Source organism: Lactuca virosa, chromosome 1, assembly GCF_052849685.1.
Source record: "Lactuca virosa cultivar CGN04683 chromosome 1, Lactuca_virosa_CGN04683_v6, whole genome shotgun sequence".
In the NCBI taxonomy this organism is placed as follows: Eukaryota; Viridiplantae; Streptophyta; class Magnoliopsida; order Asterales; family Asteraceae; genus Lactuca; species Lactuca virosa.
The window spans coordinates 182,793,903-182,810,077 of record NC_136426.1 but is presented as its reverse complement, the minus strand read 5'-3'; the positions used below and the strand labels follow the sequence as shown (position 1 = coordinate 182,810,077).

Genomic DNA, 16,175 nt, shown 5'->3' with positions numbered 1-16,175 from the left:
AGTTTAGATTTGTCATTATCCTTGTCTTGTGACTATGGTTTTGACGATTCACATGGATAAGAACACATACACCATAAAATCTAAGGGTCATAAGGTTTCTCTCCGATTCATGAAAATGATGGTGAGGAAACACTTCCACCAAGTAGATTTGAAGCAGATGGCAAAAGCTCTAAACAATTGAGACTATGATTACGGCATCCCTTTTCATAGTTCTGAAATTGTTTAGACACACATGCATGCTATCTAAGGAAAGGTGTATGATTTTGATAAAGTTTTATCAAAGCTTCTCGTATCAGAAATCTGAACTTTGGTAAGGAAGTCAATAAAGTATTGATTTCTAGAAGTCCAGCTGATTTCTGAGTACATGTCAAAGCTAGTGGGAGCATAAGTGTTATGCTAATAATCATCATGTTAGTGGGAGCATGATAATTATTGTTAGTGTTGCAAGTTAGCAATGTTAATTATAGAAAACAAAAGTTTCAATTCGTGAGGCTGCAGGGATTGAAAAAGTTGTTTTGCTATAATTAAGGGAGAGGATATACTTCATTTCAGTTCTAAAGGCTTAGATTGAGACCTTAATCATATTTAGTCAAGAATATATATATGAATTTCATGTTGGATTGGTTCAACTTAAGGAAATTCTATATATTGCGTTCTCAAAATTTGATTATGATTACGGCATCCCTCTTCATAGTCAAATTTTGAAAACATGGCAAATAAAAATATTGTAGCAAAAGACTGGTCTAGAATCATGTCTTTATGTGAGACATCATGAATCGTGTACCATTTGCTTTGGGTACAGGATCAATTGCATGTGCTATAATATTTGTCATTTCTAAATTTTTCCAAATGCCCAGAGGCATTAAGAAAGGAAAAGGTCTAGAATTAGATATGACTAAAATGATTAAGCAATTGTTGAGGACAATCTGAGGTTTACCAAAGATTGGTTGCTCAGGGACAGTTGGAAGTATAGTGCTAATTTTTGGAAGGACCATATTGACATATTCTGAAAAGAGGCATCTCTTATTCAGAAGTGATAGTCAAAATGAGAATATGGAGTTGTCTCCATAGGTGGAAGTTATCTGTGTAAGATTAGAAAACTTAATGTAAGAAGCATGTCCAAAGCAATGTACTTTGAATATGAGACTTAGTTTCCATGGAGTTGATCTCCATTGGAATACCTTATAATGACTGTTGACAAGTCTTTGTGACTTTGTACATATTCATTACAGGAGGGTCAGTGCATATAAGTTTAAAATCTAAACAGATTTCGATAAATGATAGGAATTTGAAATTCTCACATTTTTCGATAAGGATTTGGGAGTGTGAAATTAAAATCATTGAAATTATGTTCAATTGGTTTATTTCACAAAGTAAGGATCATAGACAAACATAGAGTGCGTACTTGGTGTATGGCAAAGCTATTGTTTAAGAAAAACATAGTGTACATGCTTGGAGCATGGGACAACTAGTGTTTTTAATTCAAGTATAAAGTTGATAAAACCGAAACAATGAATAATGAGTAATCAGTATGGTGATAAATAAAAGTGTTTATTTATATTCATAGGGTTTGATACCATATTTGATTCATTTATTCTTGTGTTTCACTTTGCATGTTTTGACTTCCAGAATAACTAAGTCGCTCTTCCTGAATGATTAAGTTATTCAAACCATCCACAGTCGGTCATATGTTGGAAGTAGATATGAATCAAGACTGTCATGGGTTGGTTTGTAGATGTCCAAGTTGGTGGACAAAGTGGTGCTACAACACTCATGAGTGCTCATAAGTTCTGAGTATTGGATTCAACCCGCGCTCATTTGAATCACTTCATGGATTTTATCACGAGTGATCATGAGACGATAATATCTTATATTCTTCAAACCTAGAGATATGAGTTGTTACTATGAGTTGGTTGTACATTGATTGCACGAAAACGCATTCGGTAACTCGATGTTATAAAATGTGCCTTTGTGTATGATTCAACAAGTAGTAGAACAAGCCATATGAGTCGAAGTTTATCCATTCCTTTTACCTTCGGGATAAAAGTGATATCTGTGGGCCCCTCGATGATTTAAAGATGATACATGTGAGTGCTTGGCCAAGCCAGGACTGATTTGATTTGTTCAATCAGTCAGTCATCATGAATCGGAAATCGGGAAACAACAAATGGACAGAGAGAATGATTGATAATCCATGTCTCAGTCCATATGATATCTAATATATGATTCCTTATCTAATGGACAAGTCATTGACAAAGGTCAGAGTTCATCGAAAAGGTCAGAGTTCGACATAAACTTTTGAGAGCTACGATTGCTGATCGGTTCCTGAAGTCATACGCAATAATAGTTTTAGACTTATCCAAGTGGGAGACTGTTGGATTAATGTCTAAGTCCATAACTATAATTGGTAAGACTTGACCCGACCCGGCATGGTCCATTTGGGTTGCATGGCATCATGCATTTGGATAGACTATAATGAGAGAAATAACACTTAAGGTTGGTTAATATATTATAAGTTCTAATATATTAATAAGGTTATTTAATTAGTATTGATCAAGAATTAATTTGGAATTAGTTAAGTGATCAAAAGGAGACTAATTAAATATATGGGTTGATTGTGTAAATCATTCATTCTTATATATGTGGGCTTGTGATCCAAGATTCCTTATGTTGGACTAAGTCCATGGGGTGACCCATGGATACTCCATGGAGGTTAAAATCCATGGAGTATAAGGAATGGGTAAAGTTATGAGTTACATGGTGTAACCCTAATAGCCACCATATAAAAGAATCCCATGGCTCAAGAAATGGTGCACTAATGTGTGAATATTAGGGCTAGACGATTTCAAGGAGTGTTCCATTTCTCTCAAGTCATTCCATGTTCATTTGGTGTTGTGTGAACCATTTGAGGTGTCACACTTGGGGCACTAGGCACTCAAGCTTCATGGAGACAAGCTACATCAAACAAAGGTATGTATTCTATCCATTTGATTACCCAAGTATCAAGTATTGTATGCTAGATAGGGTAATACCTTGGAAAGTTCATAATGGCATGTATAATAGAGAAAACATAGATCCAAGGTATTTAGGGATGCATGTACACTTAGGAATGTTAGAATGCGCAAAACCCATCACATATAACCATACTCATATCATATCACATTACAGAATAGTCATGCATATCGAGTCTACAGTGTGACTGGTTCGCCCGCACCGGGCCTTTAGTCCACCTGGTCCACTCTCCGAGTCTAGCCACGTATACCGAGTCTAGAGTGTGATTGGTCCGCCCGCACCTGGCCTTCAATCCACCGGGTCCACTCTCTAAGTCTACAGTATGACTGGTCCACCCGCATCGAGCCTTCAGTCGGCCTGGTCCACTTTCCGAGCCTCGGCACGTCTGGACCGCCCTCTCGGGGCCTTCAGCCTATCCGGACCGCTAGCTGGACCTTCGGTCTTTCCGGTCCGCCCTCGGTATGTTGGCCTACAACACAAAGCAGGACCCGCCTCAACCCAACCCCAGTCAAACAACCACGTGCACATAAACAGTTAACCACATAACAATCCTCAGTCAAACAAACGTACCTATCAGATCATGCGGCATAACAACATCCTAACCAGGATACCGACCTAACCGGTCACTAACATAACATTGCCCCACATACCACAACACCGACCTTAACCAGGTCACTAACATAACACCATCCTAAAACCAGGATGCAGATCTAACAACTCAAAACATATCAAACAAATACCCGGATTCCCATCCGATAAAGGGTCGGCCTTGGTGCCGTAGACCCTATTAATATAGTGAGGATAACTCACCTCGCAACTGCTGAACCGAACCACGAAAGCACTGGACCGAAGCACTGCTCCAAACTCCAACACCTGATGCCATCAATGGATCACAACATAAATATCCAAAGTACCATAACACCCCTAACGGTCAAACAGGTCAAAGACCAAGTCCTTGCCAAAGTCAACCTTCCTGATTGACTCTACTCGCCGAGTCAAACCGTCGACTCGTCGAGTTCTTATACTCAGAAAACTCTCATAACATGACTCAACTCGCCGAGTCGCCCCAAGACTCGTCGTGTTCAACGGTCTCTGAATTCCATCCTGTCCAACTCACTGAGTCGCCAACCGACTCACTGATCCGAAGCTTAACCAAAAGAGGTTGGGGTTCTGCGACCTGACTCTCCGACTCCAAGAACAGACTCGCCGAGTCCAAGGCAATATTCAACAGACTCTCCGAGTTGTTCTTCCACTCGTCGAGTCCAAGATCATCATCATATGACTCGCCGAGTGCACCCATGCGACTCGCCGAGTCACTACGCGACTCAATGCCTGAGACCCTAGCCCAACTCGCCGATTCATCTCCTAGACTCGCCGAGTTGATACGGGTATAGCCATACTCGAAAGATACAGAGCTACTCCTTTGCTCCAAAAATCAGATCTGGGTCCCTAGAGTGCCTTAGCAACATAAAGTTGCTACCTTTACGTGCTTCATGTCCCATAATTCCAAAAACCAAGCTAGAAAGGAACTTAACTCATGGGGAATGGCTTTTGCATAGCAATTAGAAGGGCTTTATGCATATTTGATCCAAATAGAACTCAGATCTGGAGTTTCAGCTCCAGATCTAACCCATGCACCAAGATCTCATCATATCATCTCCAAACAAACCCTAAAACTCTATGAAAGATGGATCTAGAAAGGAGAAGGCCAAGGATAACGATTAAACCTGCAAAACGACCTCCCACTGAAGAATAAGCCGAATCTCCACAAGTCTCCTTGATCCAAGCTCCTTGATCTTCAAGATCTCTTCACAAAATCACTTATCTAAGCTCGAAATTGCTTCCAATGACTCTCACTCACGACTTTAGGGTTTCTGGATCTCACAGGATAGCAAGGGGGCTGAGGGGAGGATATAATGTTCTTTATAAAGGGTGAAAACCCTAAGATTAGGGTTTTCCTCTTTCAGCACTGACTCGTCGAGTCCAGCCGCCGACTCGGCAAGTCAGGCCACTTATCACATGCTCTTCACAGGCCCCGACTCGATGAGTTATAGCTCCAACTCGCCGAGTCCATCCTTCTAATTACACTTTACATCCCTGAACTCTTGCTTCTGAATTTGGGGTGTTACAATTCTCCCACACTTAAATTAGGCTTCGCCCTCGAAGCCTACTGTAGTATACGCTTCAGAACAAACCCCTTGTGCTGCAGACTCCGATTTCTCAATTAACTCAGGTTCTTGCAAACCCTACTACTGCATCTCTCTTATAACGACTTCTTTTCGCGTGGCATCCTCGCCACTATTCCAAGTCGACCATCGGGCTTTCAACTCAATAGCACCACATATCACCCACGTATCACCCGATGATACTATCCCTTCATATCAGGGACGCACCTCCGTGCTCTGCTAACACTAGATACCATAATCATCCACTGAGCTCTGCTGAGACACTAACCCATTTTCCTTAGCCCAAAATTGGCAATAACCCGGATATCTTGCAACCTGGAACGAATCCCGTTCCCCCTATGAATCTGTCCCTTACATGCAGACAAGATACTACATCCTTCCGCTCCTAAAATCAACTAACTATAACTTGTAACCACTCGTACCTGGCCCAATCAGCCTCGGGCCGGAATACCAGGAACGCCTATAACGGGTACAGAAATCCCTGGGATGGTATACCCTCGCATACATAACTCATGACTACAACCATACTTGGATCCCAAGGATCCAACCTTGCATCACTTCCGAACTCCTCTGATTCGACATCAACGCTAATCGTTTCACAACATCACGGACACCCAACCCGGATGTTCTTCCATACGACTGGTACAATCTCAGTGCTCACTATCAATAACTGAAATACTTCCGATCATCCATTTACACTATTGCTTTCCCTTCAGATGACCAACACTCCTTCCCGGAGCCACATACTTTTCCCTTCCATTCCTCAAGGAAGTCTACTCACGAACTTCACCCCATCAGCAAGTTCCATGGTGCAAAGACTCCACTTTACACCACCTATTCAGAGCAACTGCTACTCCCTAACTCTCATATACTCCGAATCAGATCACACAGCTAACGAAGCCCATACCCGGCCTTTAGCTAACTCCCTAATCATGATCAATACATGGGGCCAGACCTTATCGATTGCTATTTCACGGCAACATACTCACTCATTCTCCGCATACCGGTCTACTAACACATATCGAGTCTTCAGCATGACTGGACCGCCTTACCAGGCCTTCAGCCTTTCTGGACCACTCTCAGAACCTTCAGCATGTCTGGACCGCCCTTCTGGGCCTTCAGCCTGTCTGGACCGTTCCCCGAGCCTTCGGCCTGACTGGTACGCCCACCGGCCTTCAGTCTATCCGAACCGCTCAAAAACTGTCGCACATCACTCTGAACCATTCTCTCCGGGAATCTCTCCCCTGCAGTCTGTTCTAGCCCTCTTGGCTTTCCGAACTACAGATCCGTTCTATGAATTTTTACCCCGGCCTAATCCCAGGCCTCACATCGATCAACTACCTTACATGAAACCATGGTCTGTTCCCTGCCCCATGCGTCTATCACCTACTCTAACCATACCACACTCTCGGCTAATGACACTCGCTGAATCCAACAACTAACCATCCTTGGATGCTTGCTGTTTCACCTGAGAATTTTACTATTCTCCCCACTTAGTGCACCAACTACAAATTACCAATGGCAAAACCGGCATGACTCGACCGACCCCATCTGGTATCGACCCGTTCTCCATGAGCTGATTCCCTCTGGAGTGAGCAACCTCCACAGAACAATTGTCCCGTCATCGTACATCCCGAACTCAAAGGAAATTCGAATCTCAACTGAACACTTCTCACATCGCAGTTGCTATTCCTAGCAGCGAGATCTTATATCTTATATTCCGACCATGAATCCTCCTGGACGCTAACCAACTACAATTCCTAACTACTAATATCCTCAATCGTACTACGAATCATGCGGAAAAAGGCAGACAGATTTACAATACCACACAAATAACAAGATAACAAGATGGAAACATACCCGCAACTGCATCTGGCTCTGCCCTGACCTCCTCTGCTATAAGCTGGAATGCGCGTCCCTGAGCCCTCGGAGGCTCCGCTCCACCCTGACCCCCGCCAATAATCCTCAAAGTGGCTGGTGGTGGAGCCTGCATCGGTCTTGCAACAAGCTGTGGACAGTTGGCCCTCAAGTGCCCAACCTGATGGCAATGATAACAAATCCTCATATCCTGAACCGGGGCCGACTGATGTCAATCCCTCGCATAATGCCCCTCTCTCCCGCACTTGCGGCATGTACCACCGGACCTACAAACTCCGGTATGACCCTTCCCACACTTCTCACAAGTGCGACTGCTCTGCTCTCCAATCCTAGAGTCAACGGTCTTGGATCGTTTCGGTGCCGGCTGCGACTGCACCGCGGCCTGTCTCTGCTCTTGCAACTGTAACTCAATCTCCAACTCACGTCGCCTGGCGGCCTCCTGCAACTCTAACAAGGTGTCACATCTCTGCGTGGACACAAAGTGTCTGATATCCCTCTTGAGCATACTCAGATATCGGGACATCTGAGCCTGCTCCGAAGCAAACTCCGGGCAAAACATCGCCCTCTCAGTGAATATGCTGGTGATCTCCGTCACCGACTCTGAATCCTGCTTTAGCTCCAAGAACTCCTGAGCCAACCTCTCTCTCTCAACCCGCGGAACATAACGAGTACTGAACATTTCCCGGAACTGATCCCACGTAACTGCAGCCCGTTGCATATCAGAATAAGATCCCGTAGTCAACCTCCACCAGTACTTCACTCCGAGCCTCAAAAGGTTTAGAGCACACCTCACCCTCTGATCCGTAGGGCATGAACACGTGAACAAACAACCCTCCACGTCTGACAACCATCTCATAGCAATGATAGGATCTTGAACTCCATCAAAGGTAGGGGGCTTCATATTATCGAAGTCCTGATACTGAAAACCTCGACCGGTTCCTCCCCCTGCCGCAGCTACAGTCGATGTAGCTGCCGCGGCAGCCGCCTCTGCAAGAGATGCATAACGCTCATGAAAGCACTCAACCATGGCGGTCTTGATCGACCCAAACATCTCCGGTAACTCAGCCCGGAACATAGCAGCAACCTCATCATGCTGGATCTCACAAATCCTGGCATCCAGGTCATCCGTACTCATCTGACCAATGACCTCGGGTGGTACTGCTCCATCCTGACCACCCTCTCCTGATCCCGATCCCGAACCGGATCCTGCCCCGAAACGTCTCGTAATCGCCATACTGCAATACACCAATAAGACCTTTAGACACATCACATACCCGCCCGGGGAACTAACTCATAACCGACACCCTAAAGAGTTGTGACTTCCTTGATACGCGTATCGGTCCTGTGCTTTCAGTAGTACGGGCCCATACTACCTTCCACACCTACCCATATTTGTCTCAAGTATCGTCACAACACCCTAACCATATATACACGCACAACAAGCGCTAAATCCTCACTCCTAGAGGAAAGCTGAATATCTCATATAAGGAAACCCTAGGCTAGTAGGCATCACATAATCAGGAAACTCTATCATGCAATTCCTGAAGATCCCTAGCCTAGTACTAGCATGATGTTCTAACATATCACATAATCAAATAACTTGTATGGTATTTTGGGGTCTACTTACTGGCTCTGGCTGATTGTACCCTCTGCATCCTCCTTTACTTATTTCGAAAACCCTTTGAAAACCATTTGAAAATCTCTCCTTGATTTGAGACTGGATTCGCACGAATGTTCCTCCAGTTCACTCAAACCTGGCTCTGATACCAACTTGTAACATTCATAAAAATTGCACCGATTTAAAACTTTTTAATTCATTCAAAAGCCATTAAGTTCATACATCTTGTTTTCAAAATAGTTTACACATCAGAGTATACCCAGAACTATATCACATAAATCATAAAACATGAGGAGTGGTACGATCACGCCTTCGCCTTGCCACGATCTCCTGAAGTACCTGAAACATAACACTACAACTGTAAGCCAGAAAGCTTAGTGAGTTACCCCCAAAATACCAACCACATATAACCATACTCATATCATATCACAATACAGAACATTCATGCATATCGAGTCTACAGTGTGACTGGTCTGCCCGCACCAGGCCTTTAGTCCACCTGGTCCACTCTTCGAGTCTAGCCACATATACCGAGTCTACAGTGTGATTGGTCCGCCCGCACCGGGCCTTCAATCCACCTGGTCCACTCTCTGACTCTACAGTATGACTGGTCCGCACACACCGGGCCTTCAGTCGGCCTGGTCCACTCTTCGAGCCTCGACACGTCTGGACCGCCCTCTCGGGGCCTTCAGCCTATCCGGACCGCTCGCTGGGCCTTCGGTCTTTCCGGTCCGCCCTGGGTATGTTGGCCTACAGCACAAAGCAGGACCCGCCTCAACCCAACCCCAGTCAAACAACCACGTGCACATAAACAGTTAACCACATAACAATCCTCAGTCAAACAAACGTATCTATCAGATCATGCAGCATAACAACATCCTAACCAGGATACCGACCTAACCGGTCACTAACATAACATTGCCCCACATACCAGGACACCGACCTTAACCAGGTCACTAACATAACATCATCCTAAAACCAGGATGCATATCTAACAACTCAAAACATATCAAACAAATACCCGGATTCACATCCGATAAAGGCCCGGCCTTGGTGCCGTAGACCCTCTTGATATAGTGAGGATAACTCACCTCGCAACTGCTGAACCGAACCACAAAAGCACTGGACCAAAGCACTGCTCCAAACTCCAACACCTGATGCCATCAATGGATCACAACATAAATATCCAAAGTACCATAACACCCCTGACGGTTAAACAGGTCAAAGACCAAGTTCTTGCCAAAGTCAACCTTCCTGATTGACTCTACTCGCCGAGTCAAACCGTCGACTCATCGAGTTCTTATACTCAGAAAACTCTCATAACACGACTCAACTCGCCGAGTCGCCCTAAGACTCGTCGAGTTCAACGATCTCTGAATTCCATCCTGACCAACTCACTGAGTCACCAACCGACTCACTGATCCGAAGCTTAACCAAAAGAGGTTGAGGTTCTGCAACCTGACTCGGCGAGTCCAAGAACAGACTCGCCGAGTCCAAGGCAATCTTCAACAGACTCTCCGGGTTGTTCTTCCACTCGTCGAGTCCAAGCTCATCATCATATGACTCACCGAGTGCACCCATGCGACTCACCGAGTCACTACGCGACTCAATGCCTGAAACCCTAGCCCAACTCGCCGAGTCATCTCCCAGACTCGCCGAGTTGATACGGGTATTCCCATACTCGAAAGATACAAAGCTACTCCTTTACTCCAAACAATAGATCTGGATCCCTAGAGTGCCTTAGCAACATAAAGTTTCTACCTTTACGTGCTTCATGTCCCATAATTCCAAAAACCAAGCTGGAAAGGAACTTAACTCATGGGGAATGGCTTTTGCATAGCAATTAAAAGGGCTTTCTGCATATTTGATCCAAATAGAACTCAGATCTGGAATTTCAGCTCCATATCTAACCCATGCACCAAGATCTCATCATATCATCTCCAAACAAACCCTAAAACTCTATGAAAGATGGATCTAGAAAGGAGAAGGCCAAGGATAATGATTCATTACCTCCAAAACGACCTCCCACTGAAGAATAAGCCGAATCTCCACAAGTCTCCTTGATCCAAGCTCCTTGATCTTCAAGATCTCTTCACAAAATCACTTATCTAAGCTCGAAATTGCTTCCAATGACTCTCACTCACGACTTTAGGGTTTCTGGATCTCATAGGGTAGCAAGGGGGCTGAGGGGAGGATATAATGTTCTTTATATAGGGTGCAAACCCTAAGATTAGGATTTTTATCTTTCAGCACTGACTCTGCCGACTCGGCGAGTCAGGCCAGTTATCACGTGCTCTTCACACGCCCCGACTCAACGAGTTAGAGCTCCAACTCGCCGAGTCCATCCTTCTAATTACACTTTACATCCCTGAACTCTTGCTTCTGAACTTGGGGTGTTACACTCAACGAGTAAACAAGTTTCATTGCTAAAATGAGCAATCAAGTTCGTTGCTACAAGGAGCAAATTTCACTGCTAAAACAAGTATATAAGTTTCCAGTAATAAAAGTTCATTGTTGTAATGAGAAACAAGGTTCATTGCTATAATTAATAAACAAGTTTGTATGTGTATGGGCAAACAATGAGTTCACAACCAAGCCTATGACTGATGCCCTATCAAGATCTATGCTTATCGTTCCATAGATTAATATGGTATCATGCACTCAAGCAATCGGATGAGTGAGGAGTTGTCAATTCCTAATAGCGCTATGCATAATGACCATTGGCTCAAAGAGTTAATGGTTGGATTAAAGTATAAGGGAAGGGACTTAAGACAATAAGGCCTCATGTTTCAAGTTTCATAGACATACATAGCAAAATATAGCAATCAAGTTTGATACAAATCAATTTAAATACAACGAACAATAAATAGTTTTTCGGACATGCTTTTCCACCCCAAAACATAAAAACCGAAAATAGGGGGAGTCGTGAATACTCACAATGCTTTGAGATGATGCATATGATGACTTGAACTACATTCCACTTGTACCACTATTGATTCCTACACGATGTTACACACTAATGAGTCTCTAATAAAAAACAAATACTAATATACTTGCTACTATAATAGAATTATGTCAATATTGTGTCAAAATTTAATATTGTTAAGTTACAAACATTTTTCTGAAATGGTGAAATTTTATAACTCATGTGATTAAGATAATTTTGGATATTATTTTCTAGATTTTTGTAATATTAATGGAGGGTATTTCAAGACATTTAAATGTGTTTTAAACTTCTAAAAATCCAGATTATTATCAAACAGTTTCCAAAAATTCTCAAACTTTGAATTTTTATTCTAAATACAGTAGAGGTCTTCCACAAATTTTCCCTTGGATTTTTTATCTGATTAACTATTTTTCCCAATTTTTAAGCCTTCATAACAATATAATTTCGTGAAAAATAGTATTCAGATGATAAAAATTCCTAAACTTTTCATAATGCTGCCATTGATCATACTTAAGCTAGGAAAAATATAAAAATGGGTTTCTAAACAGTTTTACCAGATTTTATAATTTTTGGGCATTTATTCTATCCAAAATTGAAATAAATAGGAGACAGTTTCCAAAATTGCCCAAACTTTTTGCAATACTGTTATTATACATATAGAAGCAGTGAAAAATATAAAAGATATTTTCCAATTAGTTTTGCTATTTTTCTTTGTTTTATTCTCTTGAATAATCATTAATTGGTGAATAATTATCAAACAGTTAGAGTGAAATACCAAAATTTTTGTCAACTTCACTTACAGTGTACATAATCCGGGAAAAATACCAATGGTGATTTTCATATAATGTAATCCCATTTTGTGGATTTAAGTGTATTTAATTTTAGAAAATAAAAGAAATATAGCATACTAAATATAAAAATTATCCAAATTTCTATTTAAAGTTCTAATATATTATAAGCTCTTCTGGTTAGTTTTCATGAATTTTGGATGAGTAGAACTATTTTCCCATTATTAGTCCATTATAAATACAAAAATCGGGGAAAAATAGTTATGCATTATGAAAAATTCTGAAAATATTTTTTTGAGTATTCCACATGAGGTACGATATGCGAAAAATCTTAGATAGTCTTTTCACATTCCCTAAAGTGGTTTTATGATTTATTTTAATTAAACAAAAGGAAAATTCAAAACCATACCAAACAGTAACCAAAATCGATGAAACTCACTGAGATGTCATCATTTACTTTAGGGGTCATCCACGAATTTACCTAGGATTTATAAACCTCATAAATTATTTTATATGAATTATTGCCCTATTTTCTTGCAATAATTATAATAATTCGAGAAAAATGAACTATTTTCTGAAAATTTATAGAACTTCTCATTTTGTTGGTGGAATTCTGGGAAAAATCGGATTTGATCAGAAAAGAAGTTTTAGGGATTTATTTGGGATTAAATTCTTCATGAACATATTTGAAAGCTTTTAACAACAAACATTGATCATCAAGCATCTAAGCTTGAAGATCATCACATGCATGTTAGTTTTTGGGTGAAGTAATATCACCATCATCATAAAAATCATGTTTATGAACAGGCATGTGAATAATCTCAAAGAAAATTGTTTATGGATAAGAAGAAATGGTAAAACTTGAAGGAATAGTGAAGTAGAAATTGATTTTACCTTCAAGAACACCACAAGATGATGAAGATTTCGAGTTTGAGGTGTGTTCTTGGACATATTTTCTGGAAAATTTCGTGGTTTAGAGGGTGGAGAAGGGAGAGAATGAAGTTGGTAATGGAAAGTGTGAGAGAGGTGAAGTGTGAAAGAGAAAGAAGAGTGTAAGAGTTGTTTAAATGATTTCTACTTTGGAAAGAGAGATAGTGGGAGAGAGAGAGAGAGAGAGAGAGAGAACAAATTTTTGGGGACGAGAGAGGGTTTCCCTCTCTTCCATTTTTATAAAGTTCATATATTTTATAAAATTATGAAATTTTTATAAAAAAATGCACCTTAACCTATATATTATTCATAAAACCTTGGTTTTTGACTTATAAATTAAGGGTAAATGTTAATGTATTAAATTTTATTTTCCTTGATTGAATTTTCATAATTTTAATCATTATAAGATAATATTATAAGGTTCATAATTATTTTTATAGAATTTTTAAGGTTAAAGTTTATAAATATGAGATTTTATGGCTTTTAAGGTTTTGGAGTTTAATTCATCTTTGAATATCAAAATAAATTGAATATTTGAGACTTCAAATTACTTTTGTGTTTCCTAACTCTTATTCAAGTTATAAATAATGTTTGTAATTTATTTTTATCGGTTTATTGGCATTCTATGTAGTGGTTCCGAGATTCAAGTGAAATTGAAGAACCAAGTATACTAGTCCTAGTTTTCAACTTTGATTTAAGATACTATGACACTCTGACCTAATTTTTACCACTAGGTCAAGTGCATGATGTGTGTATATGATTCATGAAAAGGTGTTTGAGTCAAGGAGTGACCTAAATATGGATAGTCTCTATAGTTAAGTAGTTATAGAATTCACATAACAATGTGAAATCTAAGTACACTGTCCATCATTTCTAATTGTTTCCAAGTTTCTAGTAGATTATAACTTAGCTTCTAGTTACTAAGTCTAGTATGTGTCGTGCCTATATGTGCAAATAAGTTTAGTCAAATCTAGAACCGACTCGAATTTTGACGGTTGTCACATTCTTGAACAATATTCATTATTTGATGTTCAAAGCATCCATCGATATTCCATTCGTAGACACAAGTTCCAACCTACGAAGAACGATCATACTAGAATGCTCTTTCTTCAATTTGAACATTAGGAAGACAAGATATATTCAAAATATTTCGTAGTCTTGGCTTTTGATTTCTTCCAAATGTGTTATGTTCGGATTAATTAATTTTATTTAATTTAGAAAATTCATAAGTAAGTTGATTAATATCTTGATTATCTGTAAATTATTGAGCGAGAGTATTAATGTTAATTTCGCTATCACTATTAATATCTTCAGATTCATCAGTTGCTATTTGTTTAAGAGTATTAATGTTTTAAGATTTAATTTTGAAAGTCTTTTCTCTAATTCATCTATTAGATCTTTATTTTCTAAATTAAAATTTCCTTCAATTTGATAAGGAACAAAGCTAATATTTGAATAATTACTAGAACCTTCTTCTTATTTATTTTTTTATTAAAACATACCTCTTCTTTTTTCTCATTTCGTTTGAATAATTGCAATTCCATATTTTTTAATGTTTTGTTTATTTTGGTCGGTTCTATTTCTAAATTTGTTAAAATCTTTTAAAATGTTTTTCTTTCAAAATATTTTCTTCTATTCTATCTAATTGTCTCCAATAGTTGTTAAAACTCCATTTGAGTAATTGTTTTGATAAATAATATTTTGTAAATTTTTTTCAGTTGCTTGTTGATTTGGAACTTTTACTAGAGGAGTTGCTAAAATATGTTTATCAATAATAATTCCTTTTTTTGGTGGACAATTTGAAATAGTTTCTTGACTAGAGTCAATGTCTATGTATTTTTTATTCAAAATAGGAGTAATAGAGTCACTTTTGAATGGATAATCAATATTATGTTTAGGAGCATAAAATAACTCAAACCATTGAAAAAATGAAGAATAAATTTTGTTTATTAAAATATAATCTTCCTAGAGTCCTAAATGTAGAAATCTTAAGTAATATGAAAATTCTTTGTTATGCCAAGCTCTTTTCTTATTATTATATTCCTTATAATATTCAATAATTTTTAAGTAATTAAAATCAACGTGATATTTTATTTTTTATAAAAATCCATATTAACAAGTTGTTTTTGTTAGGATTGAAGAAACATGATTTATTGTTTCTAAATTACGATTTCTTGATTGTTTGTATATCTTGATCATATCAGTTATTCGATAAATTCTTTCTATTTGTTTATTATACGTATGACTATTGGTTTGTAGTTTTAATAAATAGTGTTTTTCCTGAGATAGTGAATCTTTGAATGTTGAATATTTTTACACATATTCGAGTTCATTTTCCAATGTCTTTTTATTATGTTAATCATAAGCCGATTATGTTTAGAACAATTAATCTGTATTTTAGAACTGATTTAACAAGTTAATAAACTGTCAATACTGTGGTTAATTGAATTATTGATACCTTTTATGACCCTTTTAAAATGAACAATCTCAATTTTTAGTCTTCCTATTTTAACTAATTGAATTGCAGTACAATTTTGACCTTTAGATATTAATTCTTGTACTTCTAGTTCCTTTTCTTTTAAGTGTTTTGTTGAAGTTCTTAAGTCTTGCCAAAAGTTTTTAAGTAAATTAGTATTATAATTTTTATCGAAATTACAATATATTTGAGTTTTATTACTCATATTGGTTGTTTAAAATTTTGAATTTCATCTACAAAATCATATTTAGTGGGACTTGGTAAACTAGTTTCACTATTTTGTTCATCTTGATAAAGTGGTTTAGGAATGGAATTAGTATAGTCAACAACCTTTAGTTTT

At 39.1% G+C, this 16,175-nt stretch overlaps 1 protein-coding gene across 1 annotated transcript in view; it reads left to right on the top strand.

Annotated features, from left to right (window-relative positions):
• LOC145125180 (disease resistance protein RUN1-like) overlaps nt 1–15,134 on the top strand; it is a 45,915-nt gene extending 30,781 nt beyond the window's left edge. Inside the window, exon 9 of the mRNA XM_079060673.1 lies at nt 15,078–15,134. Coding sequence (XP_078916799.1) covers nt 15,078–15,134 — 57 coding nt within the window. The remainder of the gene's footprint in view (nt 1–15,077) is intronic.
• The last annotated feature ends 1,041 nt before the right edge of the window (nt 15,135–16,175 follow it).